At 44.4% G+C, this 22,122-nt stretch overlaps 1 protein-coding gene across 2 annotated transcripts in view; it reads right to left on the bottom strand.

The window, feature by feature from the left end:
- DCUN1D2 (defective in cullin neddylation 1 domain containing 2) overlaps positions 1 to 22,122 on the bottom strand; it is a 52,053-nt gene that overhangs the window by 22,913 nt on the left and 7,018 nt on the right. Inside the window, exons 1-2 of one of the 2 annotated variants that reach the window (XM_077482842.1) lie at positions 18,347 to 18,486; positions 5,675 to 5,891 (exon numbers count right to left, since the gene is read on the bottom strand). In XM_077482842.1, coding sequence (XP_077338968.1) covers positions 5,675 to 5,849 — 175 coding nt within the window. In that variant the 5' untranslated portion in view covers positions 5,850 to 5,891; positions 18,347 to 18,486. Of the gene's footprint in view, positions 1 to 5,674; positions 5,892 to 18,346; positions 18,487 to 22,122 lie in introns of those variants that run through there. The other variant, XM_077482841.1, reaches the window with a different exon arrangement.

Below are 22,122 nucleotides of genomic sequence, written 5' to 3'. Positions count from 1 at the left end.
TGGTGATCACTGGTGAAAGGGTTAACTAGGGGGCAATCAGGGGGCTTTATGCGGTAGTATATGGGGGTCCCTGGCGCTATAAAAAGCTGCGGCGAACCTAAATACCTACCTGCCTAACTAGCGTCACCTGTGACACTAATACAGCGATCAGAAAAACGATCGCTTATTAGGCTGGGTTCACACTGGAGCGATGCGGGAACGCCACGAATGCGCGGCGGGTTCCCGCATCGCATGCCTCCCGGCGGCAGTTCACACTGCCCTATGCGAACTGCTGGGAGTGTCAGTGAAATGTTACTGACACCCCCAGATCAGTTCGCATATCGCAGTGCGATCTGCAAACTCGGATCGCATGGTGTGAACACCCATGCGATCCGATTCTGCTGCGGGCCAAAAAAAGGGTCCCGTGCGAATTTGCGGCGGGTGCGGCGGGTGTGGCGGGTGCGGCGGGTGCGGCGAATGGCTGAACTCGAATCGCACAGAGATCGGATGTGATTTGCACTGCAGTGCGGTGCGAATCACATCCGTTCTCATAAACCGCTGCAATGTGAACCCAGCCTTAGTGACACTGGCGACGGGGGGTGATCACGGGGTTAAACCTTTATTGGGGGGGTTAGGGGGGTACCTTAGAACTAAAGGGGGCTAACCCTAACTGCCCTAACAGTTATTAGTCACAAATGACACCCGCCGGGTGATCAGGGGGTTAAACCTTTATTAGGTAATAAATGGTGGGTGCCCTGAAACTATAAAAAATAACTAACCAACCAGCGTCACCTGTAACAGTTATATGGTGATCACTGGTGAAAGGGTTAACTAGGGGGCAATCAGGGGGCTTTATGCGGTAGTATATGGGGGTCCCTGGCGCTATAAAAAGCTGCGGCGAACCTAAATACCTACCTGCCTAACTAGCGTCACCTGTGACACTAATACGGCGATCAGAAAAATGATCGCTTATTAGGCTGGGTTCACACTGGAGCGATGCGGAAACGCCGCAAATCCGCGGCGGGTTCCCGCATCGCATGCCTCCCGGCGGCAGTTCACACTGCCCTATGCGAACTGCTGGGAGTGTCAGTGAAATGTTACTGACACCCCCAGATCAGTTCGCATATCGCAGTGCGATCTGCAAACTCGGATCGCATGGTGTGAACACCCATGCGATCCGATTCTGCTGCGGGCCAAAAAAAGGGTCCCGTGCGAATTTGCGGTGGGTGCGGCGGGTGTGGCGGGTGCGGCGGGTGCGGCGAATGGCTGAACTCGAATCGCACAGAGATCGGATGTGATTTGCACTGCAGTGCGGTGCGAATCACATTCGTTCTCATAAACCGCTGCAATGTGAACCCAGCCTTAGTGACACTGGCGACGGGGGGTGATCACGGGGTTAAACCTTTATTGGGGGGGTTAGGGGGGTACATTAGAACTAAAGGGGGCTAACTCTAACTGCCCTAACAGTTATTACAGTCACAAATGACACCAATGCAAAAAAAAAAAAAAAAAAAAAAAAAATGACATTGGTGTCACTGTGACTGGGGGGCAGGGGTAATTGGGGGGGTGATCGGGGGGTAAAGGGGGGGTGTGAGTGTGCCTGGCATGTTCTACTGTGTGTGTAGAGTGTTGGTGCAACTCACCGATCCGCTCTCCTCCGTGTCGGAACGGAAAATACCGACACGGAGGAGAGAATACATCACTTCCTCTCCTGTGTTTACATTACAGGAGAGGAAGTGATGTCACGGGGGATTCCTATTCGTCGGGAGCGATCGCGAGGGGGTGGCCATGAACGAATGGCCGTCCCCTCGTCCGGGATCGCTCCCGCACGAATACCGACCGCCGCAGGCACCGGGCGGGGGCCCGATCGGGCCCCCGACCCGCGGGAGGCAAGGGACGTACATGTACGCCAATATGCCTGCCCGTGCCATGCTATCGACGTACATCGTCGTGCGGCGGTCGGCAACTGGTTAAAATCCTTTAGAAGTCTTCACTTACCTTTCCAGCCACAGGGAATTTTGTGGTAAAACCAACAGACCCAATCTTCACCTCTCATGGTGGGCTCCGTTTTAAAAAAAAACCTTCAGGAACTGGGGCCCATTTTTAATCGGGGGATCCCACTCCTGGACCCATAATAGCACCCCGCCAGAAAAAAAACCTTATGGCTGAAAAAACCAAAAGCACTGGATCCCGGGGTCCAGCTCTCTAAAAAGAGAAACATTACGGGCTAAACCTCATTTCTTCCACCACGAGGCCCAGGTATCATTCAATTAGGCCTAAAAAGACACTTTGAATGGATCTGGCTACATGGCTAGCCTCAGCAAGGATTGCTCCAGTGGAGCTCAGCACAGCACATCTTGGACACTTGTGACCAACACCTTAGACCAGGGATCCCCAAACTACGGCCCTCCAGCTGTTGTGGAACTACACATCCCATGAGGCATTGTAAAACTCTGACATTCACAGACATGACTGGGCATGATGGGAATTGTAGTTACTGAACAACTGGAGGGCCATAGTTTGAAGACCCCTGCCTTAGACACTTGCGAAAAAACCAAGTTACTCCCAGTAGTGGGAGGGGTTATATAGGGAGTGAACCTGTCTTAAAGTGTGCCAGTGTCCATCACCTGAAGGTGGCCTATAATCCACACGGTAATTACTATGGCTCTGTGTCCCATGATGTACAATTAAGAAAACAAAGCGACATAACATGAAAACGAATTGCGCAGTCAAGTCATGTTGCTGCAGTATAACTGCGGCGGCTAGTCAGCAAGCGGTTAACATGCACATTTGATTTGGTAACAGGCTTAATTTAATAACAGCATGCAAAGAGAAAATATGGTCAGTGACACATGGCAAATAGATAGATGCAATGAAATGTCAAGGTATCTAAAAACAATGCTCAGTAAAGCTACATTTACACCTTTTTGTTTTAGGTCAGTACCCGGTAAAAAAAAAATAAAAATGCTTTCTGCTTGTTTGGAGCAGTTTCCGGCTAATACATCTTTCATGTGGTTGAATAGTGGCAAATGTACAATGTATGTTACAGCATGACGCCGCACTGTAATCACACCGCACAAAACACACAGAGGTGTAAATGCAGTTAGTCAAATTCAACTGGACCTGTTCTGTAATGCTGAAGATGTTTCGTAGCTTATTCAAGCCATTTCCTCAGTTCCCAGGAAGATACCCCAGAATATAAACCCACGCCTTAAGAGACCTGTCCTGGACAACCTAAAGAGAAGCTCCAGTCATTTCTGTGTTTATTAAAAGTCAGCAGCTACAAAAACTGTATCTGTTGACTTAAAAAAAAAAAAAAAAAAAAAAGACACTCATCTGTCCCAGGATCCAACTATGTATTTACCCTAGCTGTCCCTTCTCTCTGTCTTCTGTCCCCAGCAATGGCATCCCAACTGCGGGCACCCGGCTATGACAGCTTGCAGCTTCACAACAGGGTGCCCACCTCGCTACGCATTGTGAATGGTCCAGCAGTGTTCTGGGACCTGTGACATGTCACAGATGACTGCAGGGAGGGATGGGGTGAGGAGAACTTTTAGGCGATCCAATCGGTAATGTGAGCGGATATCTGTCAAAACCAGGTAACCCCCCCAAAAAAGGCCTTGAAGTGTAACTTGCCCTTTTGGGTGGAGCTGCACTTTAAAGATGTCCTTGGAAAATTAACATCTACACATTCCATGGTTGGATTTAAGCAGGTCAAAGATTGTGCGATTTCAAAAATCTCTTTATTCCCCCACCAACAGTCAGTGCTAAGGAAGGAATCACTTCCACAGAGCTACTGGTTCTGCCAGCGGAGAGCATCAGGGGCCTTCCCGACCGGCAGTACACAATGATTACTCGCAGTAATCACATGTAAAAAATCCAACAGGCTGGTTGTATCCAAGCCGATTTATGGATCAACTTGGGTACAACCAGCCTGCCCATAGATGGATCGAATCTCAGCTGGTCCATGCTGAAATAACCAAGATTCGATCCATCTATGGCCGGCTTAAAGGGGTTGTAAAGGCAGAAGGTTTTTCAGCTTAACGCATTAAGATAAAAAGTTTTCTGTGTGCCGCAGCCACCCCAGGACCCCCCATTACCTGAGCCCCATCTCTGTCCAGCGATGTCCACAAGTGACTTGGCCATCTGGGAATTTCCCTCCTGATCGGCTGAGACACAGAAGCACCCCCATTTGCTCCCGCTGCTTTCAATCACAGTCAGTTAGCAAATAATGGTAGAGAGAGGGGGTGGGGCCAAACTATGTCTAATAAATCCTGTATAATAAGGTCTCCGTGTTTATATGGACACAGGGAGCTGTGACTCAGCTCAGGTGCCCCCATAGCAAGCTACTTGTTGTGGGGGCGCTCGGCAGGAGGGAGGGGCCAGGAGAGTGGAAGAGGGACCCAAGAAGAGGAGGATCTGGGCTGCTCTGTGCAAATCCACTGCATAGAGCAGGTAAGTATAACATGTTTGTTATTTATATGGAGAAAAAAAAATAAGACTTTACAATCACGTTAACATTTTCTGTACTGAATAAAAATGCTGGGGTATCTTCCTGACACTCATTGGAACTGAAAGCGGTTGTATTAGTTTTTTTCTTTTTTTTTTTACTTTTCCCTACAGGTAAGTCTATAATAAGGCTTACCTGTAGGTAAAAAAAAAAAAAAATATTCCCCTCGCAATGAGCCGCTGACCGCAGCAGCACATACTCACAGGGGATTCTCGGCTGGAAACCCGGTAGGCGCGGACCCTGCCGGAAAGAAATCTCCCACGTGCATGCGCGGGAGTGACAATATCGCTGCTCCGGCCACTCACAGCTCCGGAGTCGTAATAACCGGAAGACACGCTGAGGGAACATGTCAGAGGCCTTGTTCTAAGGTATTTAATAATGAGCTAGTATGGGGTGCATACTAGCTCATTATGCCTTTTCCCTTACAGGTCTGGAAAAAAAATAAAACATTTTCAGTGGGTTTACTACCGCTTGAAGTGGCTTGGATACACTACTAAATATCTAACTTTACAGAACAAGTCCAGTTAAATGTGACAGACTTCTATTAGGTATACCAAGACCTGGATAAATGAGAACCCTCAAAGACAGGGTAACAAAGATAGGGTTGTAATAAAAAAAAAAATTGTAACTGCATGTACATGCATGGATGGATGGCTATTTTCTCTCCAGGCCTGATGTTCTTCATTCATATGAATCAGCGTGAATCAGGAAAATACTGCATTATGGCCACTAGATGGAACAGGTGACCATAGTACAGAAGTATTTATTTCTTATGATTATCAGCTCCATCTAATGGCCATAATGCAGTATTGTCCTGAGTGAAGAACATCTAGCTTAAAAATAGCCTAAAAATTGATTTTGCAGACCTTTATATAAAATGAATGCATGCAGTTTTGCAGGATTAATGGTTCTTGGAATTTTTTTTTTTTTTTTTTTATCAGTACACCCCATAGTGTAAATATAGCAATAAATGACAAAGCAAAAAGCTATAACAGGCAAAAACACAGAACTGCACAATTCTTATGAAACAAACAACAAATAACCTAAAATAAAAAAGACATTTGAAGAATCAGATGATGAAAATAAATGAGGCCTTTCTATCTTACATCCATGGCAGGCACATGAATAGGTTACTGGAGCACAAAGCCCTGGGTGCAGCTGATACAGTTCAATGGAGTTCCTTACCTTTGTATCGGTTATACAATTGTTCTAGTTTCTTTTTGTCTACTGTACTTTTCATTGACTCTTTGCAGTACAAGGATGTGTTCTGGAAGTAGTTGTCTGTTGCCAGTTCTAGTTTCCAGTCATTCTGTGTTAAACAGTATATTGCAGTCCTTTCCCCAGCTTGGGTAAATGCCATAAACTGGCGCACCTTGTCCTTCTGAGACGATTTAAGTTTATGCTTTGGGATGCAAAAGAAGCAGCAGAAGTTGTTTGAGCATTGTACTTAGGTTTATTTTATTCATTACAAAGATTTAGGTCTCTTGTTGTGCGCATGCTTCATTTCAGTATTATGCGTCATATCAGCATAAGGTGACAAAACTTTGTTCTTCTGAGCCTAAAATGCCTTATCTGCAAACTCAAAAGGACAGCATCTATATATGTCTATCAACAACAAACCAGAGTTTGGTAAAAGCATTATACTACATGGAAAGGCATTGTTACACACGAAAGCACAACACTTACTATCCAGTGCAGGAGAAAAATTATGTTTCAAGTAACCGCACGGTATTGTTGGGGGGTATTAGACCTCGTGCACATAAGCGTATTAAAAAAACAAAAAACAAAAAACTCCTATCACTTAATAACAGAAATTACGCAAATAGCCATAATCAAAAGTTGACATACCCTGGAATGTTTGGCCTTGGTGCAGACAAAGAAGGTGGTGCAGACAGGTTAAAATGGCAATTAAAAGGTTCATTTCCCACACCTGAGGCTTTTTAAATTGCAATTAGTATATAAAAATAGTCAATAAGTTTGTTAGCTCTCACATGGATGCACTGAGCAGGCTAGATACTGAGCCATGAGGAGGTAGAAAGAAAAACTGTCAAAAGACCTGCATAACAAGGTAATGGAACTCTATAAAGATGGAAACAGATATAAAAAAATATCCAAAGCCTTGAAAATGCCAGTCGACGATACCTGAACAAAAATGAGCTGCATGATCAGGTTGCCAGAAAGAAGACTTTACTGCTCCGATGTCACAAAAAAAAGCCCCGTGAGGCGTGTCAAAGTGCTGCTGGGCATACTGTAACTGGGCTTTTTTGTGGCATTGACGCAGTAAAGGCTTCTTTCTGGCAAGGCGACCACGTAGCTTATTTTTGCTCAAGTATTGTCTTATTCTGCTCTGTAAAAACATTCCACTCCATTGTCTTTTTCCAGAGCAGCCTATATTTCTCCTGAGGTTACCTGTGGGGTTTTCTTTGTATCCTGAACAATTCTTCTGGCCGTTGTGGTTGCAAATGTTTTTGGTCTACCTAACCTTGGCTCGGTATCAAGAGATCCCAGAAGTTTTCACTTCTTAGTGGAATGGTACTGCCTGCCATTTTCAAGGTTTTTGATATATTTTTATATCCCTTTCCATCTTTATAAAGTTCAGTTACCTTGTTATGCAGGTCTTTTGACAGTTTTTCTTTCTGCTCCCCATGGCTTAGTGTTTAGCCTGCTCAGTGCATCCATGCGAGAGCTAACGCATTGGCTATTTATACACAGACACGAATTACAATTTAAAAAGCCTCAGATGGGAAATAACCTTTGAAGTGGTTGTAAACCCTTACAAACCACTTTGACCTACAGGTAAGCCTAGATTAAAGGCTTACCTGTAGGTCCAAGAAATATCTCCTAAACCTACACGGTTTAGGAGATATTTGCCGAAAGACAGCCACCGCTGTCTACGGCGCATGTGCCGTAGACAGCGGTGCGCAGGCGCACTGAGTGAGCGGCTGTCAACGTCGATATGCCGTGAGTGGCGGCTCCCGTGTGCATGCACGGGAGTGACGTCATCGCAGCTTCGCCGAATTACAGCGGCGGAGCAGCGAGACCCACAGAGAAGATGGATGCTCCGGACTACAGGGGACATCGGTGACTTCGCTGGCTACTGTGTCAGGTAAGTGACACATAATGGACCATAGTAGTCCATTATGCTTTACCTTTGCAGGGAATCAAAGAGGAAGTAAACCCATCATTTTAACCTGTGTGTGTCACCTGTACCAACGCCAAACTTTCCAGTGTATGTACACTTTTGAGTAGGGCCAATTGGGCAATTTCTCTTTATCATTATGATTTTAAAAAAGGAGCCAAAACAGCTATTTGATAATAAATGGCTTCAAATGATCACTATCCTTAAATTAAATACATTTTATTGTCATGATCAGTCATATATCAATGCCAACATTTCTGCCAGGGCATGCAAACTTTTGAGCACAATGTGTGTGTATATATGTGTATATATATATATATATATATATATATATATATATATATATATATATATATATATATATATATAAAACATACACACACACACTGGACACCTATAAAAACATTGTTTTTTTTACGCCAATGTGCACAAGGCCTTAAGCTCAGTTAGAAAAAGTACCTAAAAATTTGAAGCTTCCTCTGAAAAAAAAGCCCATTTAAGTATGCCCTCCCTGCTACAGACTGGAGTTTTGTTTATCAAATCAAAGAAGGGCGATACCAAGGTTCCTGCTGTATGAACTTACCATTTTCATCAGCATGATGCCCAACAAGAAAGTGCCAACTTACTGATTTTAAGCATTCTGAAAATAAGAGGTAGTCACACAAAAACTGCACAGAACTGTTCTAGCAACATAAATGCCAACTGATGTCACAGTGAAAATAATTGAAACATATTCAGGGCTCCTTCACGTGGGCGCAGAAGCATGTACAGCTTGCAGAAGGGTGGTGTTTATGCACCACGGAGACATTGGTGTTTGCTACACCATTAGCTAGCAGCCTGTTAACAATCAATGAAAGGCTGACTTATGCAGCACTCTACAGATCTTCCCAAACAGCCAATCATTTACTTCTGTTCAGGGACAGATGCACAGCCCTTGATGCAGTCTGCTGTGTCTGTCAGCCTGTCACTGATTTTTTAATTGGCGGCTGTATCTGCATGCTGTACGGACCTCTGCGACTGGGTGAAAAAGCCCTTCAGGTGCATTAAACCCATAAGTGGTTAAAGTCTTGGTGTTGGTTTACTTACTAAAAGCATCTCCAGCTCCCTTAAATCAGACCTCTTAGGTCTCAGACACACCTCGTACAATTTACTGTGTTCAGATTCATAATTGATATGGATCTGAACACAGTAATAATTTATACTATGGGCCCATTCACACTGGTCTTATTTGATTTACAACATTTAGTTGCATAAACCAAAACTAGAAAAATCTGTGTTCTGAAAAAAATAAAAAATAAATCGGTGCTGATGGTCATCATCTTTTTTGTTCTAGTCCATATATGTTTGATCATTTTGACTAGGCAATACTCTTATACCTGTGGGTTACCCTCCCATGGGATGGTAGGCTTTGACAGACCAATGAGCTCGACCCTTCAACCAACTTTGCATGTTATATTTACCTATTGGGGCGAGTAAGAATCTTTGATATGTAATGTTTGGGTTCCCCAACCCATATAGACTAAAACATACAAAAATATACAAGGCATTTTCTTATACCTATATGGATGTATTATGTAACAATGTTGTGCTTTGACCTGTACCAATATTTGATCTCTATACGGTTTTAACTTTTGTTTTTTTCTTCTTGTAGATTTATTTTGATATATTATATATGAATCTTCTACTATACTAAACCTAATTGGTCCTGAAGAAGCGGGCACCCGTGACCTTTATAAAGGACATAGGACTACCCAAACACCAGATGGCATGCCTACAAGTCACCCAAAACACAGCAGCAAGACTAGTCACTGGAAAAAACCCTGGGAATCCATCGCCCCAGCCCTAAGGACACTTCTTTGGCTAACCATTAAGGATCAGATCACTTTCAAGACCCTCTGCCTCACCCACAAATGCACACAAGGAAACGCTCCTCCATACCTATGTGAGAAAATAAAACATTACACACCCAATCGCAGCCTCCGATCAACTAGCCAAAACCTCCTCCTCATCCCTAAATCCCGCTACAAATCCAAGGGAGAACGAAGATTTGCAGTCCAAGGACCTCGGCTATGGAACACTCTACCCACTGACATTAGCATGGAAGAAAACCATCGGGCCTTCAGAAAAAAACTCAAGACCCACCTCTTCTAAGAAGCAGGAAGCACGGGACGGATCAAGCGCCTTGAGGCAATTCAGTCTACAGTTGCAGCGCTATACAAGTCATTTGTTCAAGGATTGGTGCTCCTATTACTTGAATGTACTTGTATATAATTATGCTTGTCTTTTTAATTGTATGAAAAAAAACAATGAATTTTTAGATCATTTTTGGTTCAACGCATCACATCGCTGCCGACAGACAGATCTGTGTTGTTTACTCACACAAAGCTCTCTCCTGTTATTCGCTCTGAGGATCGGTGGGTCCTGGCCATAAATCATTGACCGGAAACCACTGATCAGCATGTGCTGGAGCCAGTGAAAGCACAGCCGGGCGGGCGCATGCCCCCTACCCAGAAATGCAGTAATGTTTCTACCAAACCATACTACAGAGTATACATATTTACATAAAATTATGCCTCTAAATACAGTGGTGTGAAAAAGTGTTTGCCCCCTTCCTCATTTCCTGTTCCTTTGCATGTTTGTCACACTTAAGTGTTTCGGAACATCAAACCAATTTAAACAATAGTCAAGGACAACACAAGTAAACACAAAATGCAATTTGTAAATGAAGGTGTTTATTATTAAAGGTGAAAAAAAATCCAAACCATCATGGCCCTGTGTGAAAAAGTGATTGCCCCCTAAACCTAATAACTGGTTGGGCCACCCTTAGCAGCAACAACTGCAACCAAGCATTTGCGATAACGTGCAATGAGGCTTTTACAGCGTCCTGGAGGAATTTTGGCCCACTCATCTTTGCAGAATTGTCCTAATTCAGTTACATTAGAGGGTTTTCGAGCATGAACGGCCTTTTTAAGGTCATACCACAACATCTCAATAGGATTCAGGTCAGGACTTTGGCTAGGCCACTCCAAAGTCTTAATTTTGTTTTTCGGTGGTGGACTTGCTGGTGTGTTTAGGATCATTGTCCTGCTGCAGAACCCAAGTTCGTTTCAGCTTGAGTACACGAACAGATGGTCGGACATTCTCCTTCAGGATCTCTTGGTAGACAGCAGAATTCATAGTTCCTTTTATCACGGCAAGTCTTCCAGGTCCTGAAGCAGCAAAACAGCCCCAGACCATCACACTACCACCACCATATTTTACTGTTGGTATAATGTTCTTTTTATGAAATGCAGTGTTCCTTCTACGCCAGATATACTTGGACACACACCTTCCAAAGAGTTCCACTTTTGTCTCATCGGTCCACAGAATGTTGTCCCAAAAGTCTTGGGGATCATCAAGATGTGTTGTGGAGAAATTGAGACGAGCTTTGATGTTCTTTTTGCTCAGCAGTGGTTTTCTCCTTGGAACTCTGCCATGCAGGCCATTTTTGCCCAGTCTTTTCCTGATGGTGGAGGCATGAACGCTGACCTTAACTGAGGCAAGTGAGGCCTGCAGTTCTTTGGACGTTGTTGTGGGGTCTTTTGTGACCTCTTGGATGAGTCGTCTCTGCGCTCTTGGGGTAATTTTGGGCGGCCGGCCACTCCTGGGAAGGTTCACCACTGTTCCATGTCTTCGCCATTTGTGGATAATGGCTCTCACTGTGGTTCGCTGGATTCCCAAAGCTTTGGAAATGGCTTTATAACCCTTTCCAGACTGATAGATCTCAATTACTTTCTTTCTCAATCGTTCCTGAATTTCTTTGGGTCTCGGCATGATGTGTAGCTTTTAAGGATCTTCTGGTGGACCTTACTGTGTCAAGCAGCTCCTATTTAAGTGATGCCTTGATTGTAAACAGGTGTGGCAATAATCAGGCCTGGGTGTGGCTAGAGAAATTGAACTCAGGTGTGGACAACCACAGTTATAGTATGTTTTAACAAGGGGGGCAATCACTTTTTCACACAGGGCCATGATGGTTTGGATTTTTTTTCACCTTTAATAATAAACACCTTCATTTACAAATTGCATTTTGTGTTTACTTGTACGTTGTCCTTGACTATTGTTTAAATTGGTTTGATGTTCCGAAACACTTAAGTGTGACAAACATGCAAAGGAACAGGAAATGAGGAAGGGGGCAAACACTTTTTCACACCACTGTACATTATTTCAGATTGTTTCTGTGCGGTCACGTGACCTCCAGCCACTCTCCTCCCCAGATCTAAGGACTAAAGCGGGAGGGGCTGAGATCCCCTCTGACATCAGCCGGGCGGTCACGTGACCACTGTGCTTCCCACTTAACGCCCCCCCCCCCCCACAGCCCTTAGATCAGGGGAGGAGAGAGGCTGGAGGTCATGTGACCGGCCAGAGACAATCTGAAATAAGATATTTAGAGGCACAATTTTATACAAACATGTACACAGTGTAGTATAGCTTAGAATAACAGAGGGGCTGGCAATAATCCTTCTTTGACTTTACTACCAGCTACAAATTGCATCACAGCCTTACAAATGGATCATCAGCCATGATTACGATAGACACAGGAGCAGGCAGGATCAACCAGGGTTTTTACAGCATAGAAAGGGACAGATTATACAGCACAAGCACTAAGCTGTTTAACCTGTTATAAGGGAACAGGATCATTTTTATTTTGTTTTTATTTTATTTTTTTTGTTTTAGGGTTACAACCTCTTTAAGATGGTACCATGACTGCTGTCCCAGGTTTGCTCCTTTCTCTTGTAGCATCCTACGGAGCCACCGTTTCATTCAGGGACTATAGTTGTATCTCCCTACACTGTGTGCATCAATAAAAACACACAGCCCTGTAGTCTAGGATGCCAAGGAATTCACCTACTCTTCTCTCCCCACCCCCTATCCAAGCCTGCATAGTCCACAATTAGGCTCCATGCACACCGGAGCTTAATACTACTTTTTGGAAGTATTTAGGTAAAAGACCACCAACTATTTTTTAAGTTTTTTTTTTTTTTCACCAAATAGGTTTACAAATCATTCCCATAACTGTAATAAATATTATAAAGAACCATATTAATGGAATTTTTCTAGTTAGTCAATCCCTGCTTTTTACGTGCCCTCTAATGTAAATAAACGATAGGCCTAGAAGCCGGGTTCTGCTTGGAATGACAAGTAAGGCTCCATGCACACTGAAGCTGATAAACTGCAGTTTATTGGAGTTTGGGCGTTTTTTGTAAAAGCCCATAAACTCCACTCTATGTTAGCCTATGTGTCCATGCACACATGGACGTTTTTCAGCTTTAATGAGCAGTGGAGTTTATGGGCTTTTTTCTGAACGCCAGAAATTCGCGTTCAAAGTGCCGTTTTTCAGCGGCAAAAAACGACAAACGCTCATTAACGCTCATTAACGCTCGTTCATTAGTGTTCGGCATTCTATTTTTCAATGTGTTGTGGGATTTTTGGAGTGTCCTCTGTGTATTTTTATAAAAAACGCCCATTAACGCTAACGCTGTAAAACGCTCATTAACGCTCATTAACGCTAGTATAAAACGCTGTTAAAAGCAGGTTTTTCAACCAGTGTTTTCTGCCAGCAATCTGGCATCCAGAAATAGCTTTTTTGAGCTTCAGTGTGCATGGAGCCTAATAGTGCTTATATTTCCTTTCAAAGGCCTTTCAGGTATAAAATCGTTGTTCAGCATTTCCTTTCCAACAGCTTTCTGAAAAAAAGAGTGACTTCTTCCAATCAGCAGTATTCTAATGACATTGATCAAACAGCGAAGGGCAACTAGACTTTACTGCAACCTCACTATAGGTTTCTGGGAAAGCATTAAAAGTAGACCTTATTTAGCATAAATATAGAATGGTTAGATCCAATGACAGGTCTTTATTGCTACGCCTATCCCTGTTTATATGTATTATCTGCATCTTCTTTTCCAGGGTCAGTGGTCACCAAGACACATACACCAATTAAAACAAAATAAAATAAGTGCAGAGCGAAGGGTTAAATCTATGTGCCGATATATATATATATATATATATATATATATATATATATATATATATATATATAAAAAATATAAAAAGAGCAATAATTGGATTTAAATGCCCGACTTTTACTTGAGCTCTATAGTACAGCAGCACTCAGACTGGGAGAGAGGGGCAGTAACTGGGGCCAATCAGATTTTCTGCATGCAGATGGGCTAACAAGGAACATGTTTAAGCGGCGTTCCACCCAAAAGTGGAAGCTCCGCTTATCTGCCCCCCCCCCCACATTTGGCACCTTTCTGAGGGGCACTTCCAAGAGATCTCGCTGCGGCGAGATCACTCGATAGTTTGGCCCCCCACCTCTTTCCTCTGCCTTTTAGCAAGTGCACCATGCTTCTCGCATGCACATTAGGGAACTGGTTGTGAAGCCGCAAGGCTTCTCTGCCGGTTTCCCTTATCATGAATGGCGGCAGTAGCACCCTGAGAGATGAAGGAAACATCAGCTGGGATGCCGATATCGCTGGATTCCAATACAGGTAAGTGTCCTAATATTAAAAGTCAGCAGCTACAGCGCTGGAGAGGAGTAGAGAAAGCCAGAGATTTCAAATCCCTGGACTGGTAAAGCGGCGACCTGATATTTCACAGCGGGTGATCGCGGGACTCAGATACAGTGGTACTGGGGGGCGGAGATGGGGGGTAAATGGGGAGGGGGTCCTGTGTAAGTTCACCTTACCATTTTTCTGTATAGGTAAACTTACACTTTAATTGAACAAGCTAAAGTTAGAAGCCAATTGGTTTTTATGCAGATTCTGCATGCTCTGGTTTTCATAAATCAACCCCAGTATGTCATCACATGCAGTGCATTGTACGTGTAGAGTCAATATGCGCCTGTGGCATGAAGCACCTAAGAGAAGCAGCAGTGCTGGCTCATTGGCAGCGCAGGAGAGGACCCAGCTGAAGTATTATACCTTATACATGCTCCCCTAGACAAAAAGAACATTTGACCCTTCCAGTAGGGCCCATATTGCCAGATTCTTGGGATTTCGACTTTAATACACAATGTAAGGGCTTGTTCACCTCATCCCGCACACTAAACAAACGCTTTTTTTATTTACTTTACTGAAATGTCACAAAATGGTGACATACAATTTGATGAGCCACACGGTGTAAAAATGCAGACATGCTGCATTTTTTTTACAGTGTACACCATTGCACAATCTTTTTTATGTTTCCTGGCATTGAGCCTGTGTTGTTCTATGCAGGTCAACTGACATGATGTGAACGAGCCCCAACCTGTTGTGAATGAACCCTTACTGCTCATTCACAAGGGGGCTCAGCCCCATATAATGTGAAGGGCCATTTGTTTACTTCTCTGTCCTAGCACTGACCTGTATGCAGGCAACCCATCCTGGCGAGTTTCATGCATGGGTTGTACGGACTCACCTGCACAGCTGAGTGTGTTAGGTACGCAGGGACAGATGCTCAGACCTGGGCGCAAATCTTGTGCATCCAGATTCATGCCCCCATCCTGCCAAACTCAATGGTGCGGATGAGTCCGTACCGTCAATGCTTGTCCATTCTACTACTCTAGTGCTAGAACAGAAAACTAAACAAAGGGCTGTTCGCGCTATATGGAGCCGAGCACCCCCGTGAAGGACTCCTAAAACCTAGCTGTCAAGAAGACTTTGCATTGTATTTTATCTTTTATTTTGATGATGAAAAATAGTAATACTTTTTTTTTTTATATAAATAAGTAAAGTAATGCTTATTAATAACAAAACAACGTAATTATTTTGCCTATAAAAACAAACTGGGTTTATGCTTTGCAGATTACCGGTTTTCTTCAATGATTCAACTGGTCAATATAGGTAACAACTACACGATTGTTCCCATGCTCCTTTTCCTATAAATAACACCTATATGTTTGAACATTCTGGAAAGTCCTCATTTGGGTAGATTTACTAAAACTCAAGTCTGGAGCAGCTGTATGTGGTAGCCAATCAGCTTCAGTTGGTTCAATTAACCACTTGCCAACCGCCTAACCCGGAATGTACATCATGATTTTGACATTAAAGCGGGAGTAAACCCAGTTTCAAAAAACACTTAGCCCCTGTACACACGGTCGGAGATTTCGACAACCAAATCCGTCGGATTTTGCCCGTCGGATTTTGTCCGTCGGATCTCGTCCGAAACTGTTGCATACACACGGTCGGACTAAGTTGTCGAAAAATCCGATCTTTCAGAACGTGATGACGTAATTTCGTTACGATGGGACTACATTCAGGCTAGTAGCCAATAGCTTTGATGTAGGAATTTGATCTGAGCATGCGTGGCACTTGGTCCGATCAAAATTCTCTACACACGATCGAACCAGTTGGTCGGGAAATATTTCCAACAAGTTGGAAATTTGGGTCCGACGGATATTCCGACAGAAACATTCCGATGCATACCACACACAGTCCGATTATCTGACAACACAGTCCGATGGATTCTCCGATCGTGTGTACAAGGCTTTACATTCCTGTCATGCCGGAAATGCTAACTTTCACATTGGTTGTGCTCTCAACCAGACTTTCAAACCATCCAATGTCTGGTTTCATAACTGATCACATGTGTGGCATTATGGCAGTTGAAGAATCATTAGAGGCCAAGATGGCAGCTTCCTTGACTGAAAACTGTAGAAGGGTTTATTTCCACTTTAAATACCATCGTTATGGCAGCATCTAGCTGCCATAACCCAGTATTGTTTTTTTCCCTTAGGTGGCCGGCTTTCAGATAAAAGCTGTCCCATCGGCAGGTTCACCATGAGATCACTTTTATAGGCGGTGGGAGAGTCTCCCGCCACTTTCCGGTAAATTTTGAGCTTACCTGAGCCGTCGATAAGTTTAGAACAGGTCTGATGCAGCCGATGGCAGAAAGTTGAGAGAGAGCAAGATAGCCCTTGGCTCTAAGACCTTGGAGGACCGAAGCGACCTCTGTTGTCACTTCCGGTCCTCGGACAGAAGAACAGGATTTTTTTATATTTTGCTTTTAAAGGTCATCTCTCAATAAAGAGGACTCATCATGCTTATTTCTATAACAAGGGATGTTTACAATCCTTGTAAGGCTGGATTGACACCTATGCATTTTTAGTTCTTTCTGCAGATTTGCACTACAGAACGTGTTCCATAGGAAACCATGTTAAATGGACAGTAGAGCAAATCTGCAAAATACAAAGAGCACTAAAACTGCATAGGTGTGAATCCAGCCTTAGACCCCTTTCACACTGTGGCAGTTTTCAGGCGTTTTAGCTCTAGAAATAGAGCCTGTAAAGCGTCTGAAAACTGCCTCCCTCCTCTAAGTGCTTTCACACTGGGGCGGTGCGCTTGCGGGATGTTAGGAAAACACCTGCAAGCAGGATCTTTTGGGCGGTTTTGGAGCGCTCAGCGCAGAAGTGGATACATGCGTAAGTTGCGCATATGTAAACGGTGTTCAGGCCACACATGTGAGATATTGCCGCAATTGTTAGAGCGAAAGCGACAATTCTAGCGCAAGACCTCCTCTGTAGCTCTAAACAGGTAATCTATAAAAAAAAAATTTTAAAAAAGGGAAAGTGTCGCCTATGGAGATTTTTTAAGTACGCAGTTTTTTACTATTCCACGAATGTACGCAATTTTAAAGTGTGACATGCTGGGTATCTATTTAACTTGGAGTAACGTCATCTTTCCCAAAAAAAAAAAAAAGGGCTAAGTTTACTGTTATTTTTTTACATTTATTAAAGGAGTTGTAAAGGTAAATATTTTTTCACCTTAATACATTCTATGCATTAAGGTGAAAAAACATCTGGCAGTGCTGGCTCCCCCAGCCCCCCGGTTTACTTACCTGACCCCTCGAAAGTCCCGCGCTCACCTCCGACATCCTCTTCGTCGCTCAGCCTGGCCACTGATTGGCTAGAGTGGATGGATTGAAATCAGCGCAGCCATTGGCTGGCGCTGCTGTCAATCACATCCAATGACGTGCGCCGGGGCCGAGTGATACAGCGGGCGGCTATAGCCGCTGGCTGTATCACGGGAGCGTGCCCGCAAGTGCTTCTCACCATGCGAGGGAGCTCGCATGAATGTGACAAGTACTTGCGGGGGGAAGCCGAGACAGCCGCCGAGGGACCCCAGAAGACCAGGTTCGGGGCCACTCTGTGCAAAACAAGCTGCACAGTGGAGGTAAGTGTAACCTGTTTGTTATTTAAAAAATAAAATAAAATTAACTTTACAGCCCCTTTAAAGTGTTTCCTCCCAAAAATTGTTTGAAAGACTGCTGCGCAAATAAAGTGTGACATTTTATTTTCTAGGGTCTCTACTAAAAAAAAACATTAATAATGTTTGGGGGTTCTAAGTAATTTTCTAGCAAAACAAAAAAACAAAAAAAATGATTTTCACTTGTAAACAATAAATGCCAGAAAAAGGCCTGGTGATTGGTTTCTATGCAGAGCTGCACCAGATTCTCTCCAGCGTTAGTAAATCTCCCCCATCCACTCTAACCATCACCTTAATGAATACAGTAAGCTTTACTGAAATAACACATCTTAAGGGCTGTTGGTAGTAGTCACAGCAATTAATAACAAACTACTAAAGTGACCACAAAAATGAAAGCAATAAAATAAAGACAAGAGACATACAGAATGAGAACAAGTCGCTCCACCCAGTGATCTCAGCACAGCAAATAACAGATGATAAAGTGACAGTGATCCCTACCTGTCTGCTCTGACTGGCAACAGCGCTCTTATGTATAATATATACAAACAACCTGGAAGTATAGGATGAAGAAGGGGCATAGCCACGTCCTCTACACACACCTACACGGCCTCCCTAAAAAGGCAAAGCTGAGTTTTGTGCTCTCAAAATACCAGCGACCCCTCCTCCCGCTGTCACTCCTCTGCCTGGCCTGTGTCATACACCAACTTCTCCTCCCCACCGTCACAGAGGATGACTATTTCCAAATCCAAGGACTGCTGGTCTCACAACGATCTTCTTTCTATCACATGATGGTTGCCAGCATTGAAATATAATCAGCACCTTAATATTATCATGGCAATGCATCAACAAAGACTTAAAAATGTTTACTAAAAAAGTGGAATAGCAAAGTCCTGATTAGCGAATAGTGAAGGGCTCATTCACGCCAGTCTGCACGCTAAACTAGTAGATTTTGCCCCTTCTCTGTGAGTTGAACAGGATTAAATTGTGTCTTTTTTTTTTTAACCAGACTAACTACGCTATATTCTCAAAAATATTGGGACACCTGCCTTTACACGCACATGAACTTTAATGGCATCCCAGTCTTAAGCTGGATACACACGATTCAACTTTCTGTTTCGTTTTTTTTCTTCAGATTTACTAAAACCATATAATATGTGGACAACCTTAGGAGTTTCAATGTGTATGCAATCGACGATTGTTGGCAGGGGATTGTCTGCTGACAGACTGTTGTCCTAAAATCTGACTGTTAGTACACTCCTTTTGACAATTGTTGTCCAACTTTCGGCCAACTAATGTTGGATGGCAGGCTAGTAAATTTTCAGCAGACAGTGGTCTGTTGTCAGATTTTCATATGGTCAGTACACAAATCCGTCACACAAAAGTCGAAAGTACAAACAGGCATGCTCGGAATCAATGGTCAACAAACACAAAATTAGCAGAAGGGGCCAAAGGGTGGCGCTCAAGAGCTGAAATTCCTCATAGTACGTCACTAAGTTCGTGTTTGTTGCACGATAATTACGTACCGTTAGTATACAAGACAAGATCCTGGCACGCGCCCTTAAGACAAAAATCTGACGCACGGTTGGCCAACAATTGTACCGTGTGTACAAGGCTTTAGTGTGTAGGGTTCAATATTGAGTTGGCCCACCCTTTGCAGCTATAACAGCTTCAACTTTTCTGGGAAGGCTGTCCACAAGGTTTAGGAGTGTCTATGGGAATGTTTGACCATTCTTGCAGAAGTACATTTGTGAGGTCAAGCACTGATGTGGATGAGAAGGCCTGGTTCACAGTCCTCACTCTAATTCATCCCAAAGGTGTTCTATCAGGTTGAGGTCAGGACTCTGTGCAGGCCAGTCAAGTTCCTCCACCTCAAACTTGCTCATCCATGTCTTTATGGACCTTGCTTTGTGGACTGGTGCGTACTCATGATGGAACAGGAAGGGGCCATCCCCAAACTGTTCCCACAAATTTGGGAGCATGATTGTCCAAAATGTCTTGGTATGCTGATGCCTTAAGACTTCCCTTCACTGGAACTATGGGGTCAAGCCCAAACCCTGAAAAACAACCCCACACCATAATCCTCCTCCACCAAATGATTTGGACCAGTGCACAAAGCAAGGTCTATAAAGACCTGGATGAGCTTGTTTGGGGTGGAGGAACGTGACCGGTCCCTTACTTTGCCCACTTGCAAAAAAAATGAAGGGTCATAGTTACCATAGGTGTATTTTAATATAATAGATAATATTGATAGAATGTCAACCAAAAATCCAGAAAAACACATGATACAAATGTTATAAATTGAGTTGTAGTTCAGTGAGTAAAATAAATATTTGATTCCCTACCAACCAACAATAATTCTAGCTCACACAGACTGGCTACAGTATGTGCTCATGTGGAACACAGATTAGTCCTGTTAATTTAAAGCGGCGGTCTGCCCAAAAAAAAGAAAAAAAGAAATGCCAGCAGCTACACATACTGCAGCTGCTGGCTTTTAATAATAGGATTACCTGTCCTGGGGTCCAATGATGTGGGCACCGCAGCTGATGTTTTCATGAGCTGTTGGGTGCTGCCGCCACCATTGCAGGTGAGGGAAACCAGCAGTGTAGCCTTACAGCTTCACGCCAGAAACCCTACTGCGCATGTGCGAGGCCCCTCTCCTCCTAGCCCGGGGAAGGAGTAGGGAGCCCCGCAGTGACGTCATGGGCCGCGGCACGGACTCCTGGAAATGGGAACTGGATACCTGTCATGTATCCTGTCCCCCCCCCCCAAAAGGTGCCAATTGTGGCACCAGAGGGGGAGAGGAGACAAATGAGTGGAAGGTCCACTTCAACCCCCACCATCATGGGCAAGACAAAAGAGCTGTCAAAGATTGTAGACCTGTGCAAGGCTGGAATGGGCTACAAGACCATCTGCAAAAAGCTTGGTGAGAAGGAGACAACTGTTGGAGCAATTATTTGCAAATAGAAGAAATACAAAATAACCATTAATCGCCCTTGGTCTGGAGCTCCATGCAAGATTTCACTTTTTGGGGTAAGAATGATCCGGAAAAAAGTGAGGGATCATCCCAGAACTACACGGGAGCTTGTGAAAGATCTCAAGAGAGTTGGGGCCACAATCACCAAACATACCATTGGTAACACAATACGTCGCCATGGATTGAAATCCTGCAGTGCCCGCAAGATCCTCCTCCTCAAGAAGGCACATGTACAGGCCTGTTTGAAGTTTGCCAATTAACATTTACATTTTTCGGAGAAGGATTGGGAGAAATTTCTGAGGTCAAATGAGACCAAAATTCAGCTCTTTGGCATTGACTGGACTTGCCGTGTTTGGAGGAAGACAAATGCCCTAAGCGCACCATCCTTACAGTCAAGCACAGGAGGTGGAAACATGATGTTTTGGGGCCGTTTCTCTGCTAAACATACAGGCTGACTTTGCCGCATTGAAGAGCCAATAGCATTGTCTCTTCAGAAATAAAGAGCTGTCTGCTCATAGTTTATTACTACCGTATATACTCGAGTATAGGCCGACCCGAATATAAGCCGAGGCCCCCAATTTACCCCCAAAAAAACTGGCAAACTTATTGACTCGTGTATAAGCCGAGGGTGAGACATGCCTGTCCATCCCTGTGTGTGTGTCCGTCCCTGTGTGTCCGTCCATCCCTGTGTGTCCGTCCATCCCTGTGTGTGTGTGTGTCCATCCATCCATCCCTGTGTGTGTGTCCATCCATCCATCCATCCCTGTGTGTGTGTGTGTCCATCCATCCCTGTGTGTGTGTGTCTCCATCCATCCATCCATCCCTGTGTGTGTCTCCATCCATCCATCCATCCCTGTGTGTGTGTGTCTCCATCCATCCATCCATCCCTGTGTGTGTGTGTCTCCATCCATCCATCCATCCCTGTGTGTGTGTGTCTCCATCCATCCCTGTGTGTGTGTGTCCGTGTGTGTGTGTGTGTGTGTGTGTGTGTGTGTCCAGCCTACCTGTGTCCCGAGCCTCCGTCCCGTGCCTTGCCTCCGTCCCGTGCCGTGCCTTGCCTCCGTCCCGTGCCGTGCCTTGCCTCCGTCCCGTGCCGTGCCTTGCCTCCGTCCCGTCCCGTGCCTTGCCTTGCCTCCGTCCCGTGCCTTGCCAGGATCGCCGCTCTTCGTCGGCGCCTCGGCGGCCATTCTAAAATTCAAAAGCCGCGCCTCCGCCTTCGCCTGTGATAGGCGGAACACTGAATTTCCCAGCAGCCTGTGTTCCGCCTATCACGGACATCGTCTCATCCTCGTACTACGGA

This window comes from Lithobates pipiens, unplaced genomic scaffold (genome assembly GCF_037356315.1).
Source record: "Lithobates pipiens isolate NorthernLeopardFrog02 unplaced genomic scaffold, aLitPip1_a1.2 Scaffold_16, whole genome shotgun sequence".
Taxonomy (NCBI): Eukaryota; Metazoa; Chordata; class Amphibia; order Anura; family Ranidae; genus Lithobates; species Lithobates pipiens.
The sequence above is the reverse complement of the archived record's forward strand: the minus strand, read 5'-3'. Positions and strand labels throughout refer to the sequence as shown.